The sequence below is a fragment of the Rhincodon typus genome, chromosome 45, assembly GCF_021869965.1.
Source record: "Rhincodon typus isolate 14 chromosome 45, sRhiTyp1.1, whole genome shotgun sequence".
NCBI classification, from domain to species: domain Eukaryota; kingdom Metazoa; phylum Chordata; class Chondrichthyes; order Orectolobiformes; family Rhincodontidae; genus Rhincodon; species Rhincodon typus.
Genome location: NC_063376.1, coordinates 6,782,832 through 6,783,414, shown reverse-complemented (window position 1 = coordinate 6,783,414; position 583 = coordinate 6,782,832). Strand labels below are relative to the sequence as shown.

At 55.6% G+C, this 583-nt stretch overlaps 2 protein-coding genes across 2 annotated transcripts in view; one reads left to right on the top strand and one right to left on the bottom strand.

Moving 5' to 3' along the window:
* The window catches only part of LOC109925754 (ephrin type-B receptor 4-like), a 190,249-nt gene that overhangs the window by 162,134 nt on the left and 27,532 nt on the right, over positions 1-583 (bottom strand). The window lies entirely within an intron of this gene.
* The window catches only part of LOC125487756 (transferrin receptor protein 2-like), an 11,694-nt gene that overhangs the window by 9,685 nt on the left and 1,426 nt on the right, over positions 1-583 (top strand). Inside the window, exon 8 of the mRNA XM_048619977.1 lies at positions 388-527. Coding sequence (XP_048475934.1) covers positions 388-527 — 140 coding nt within the window. The remainder of the gene's footprint in view (positions 1-387; positions 528-583) is intronic.

The window sequence follows — 583 nt, the reverse complement described above, 5'->3', positions numbered from 1 at the left end:
AAAGTCATAGATAAGGTGAATAGCAAAAGAACTTTTCCCTAGGGTGTGGGAGTTCAAAACCAGTGGTGAAGTGGTGGAGGCTGGTACAGTTAGAACATTTAAAAGGCATGGATAGGAAGGGTTTAGAGGGATGTGGACCAAAGGCTGGCAAATGGGACTAGTTTAGTTTAGGATATCTGGGTCAGCACGGACAGGTTGGGCCGAAGGGTCTGTTTCCGTGCCGTGCGTCTCTATGATTGAAGAGGCGGCTCAGAGACGGGGAGCTGGAGGGATGGGCTGATTGGCTACTCTGCGGAGTTGGCCCATTTCAGGTCTGGCCGGGTTTGGGGAAGGTCGCTGAGTCACTGACGCACTTCTCGTCTCTCCAACCCCCCCACCCCCTTCAAGGTCCACCGTGGGACAGGAGACCCCTTCACGCCTGGATTCCCTTCCTTCAACCACACGCAGTTCCCTCCCGTCAACTCGTCTGCCCTGCCTACCATTGTGGCACTGCCCATCAGCGCCAACGCAGCCATCACCCTCATGAGGTAAGCACCAAACTAAAACACTACCCACCACCCCCCCCCACCCCCAATTCCCACCC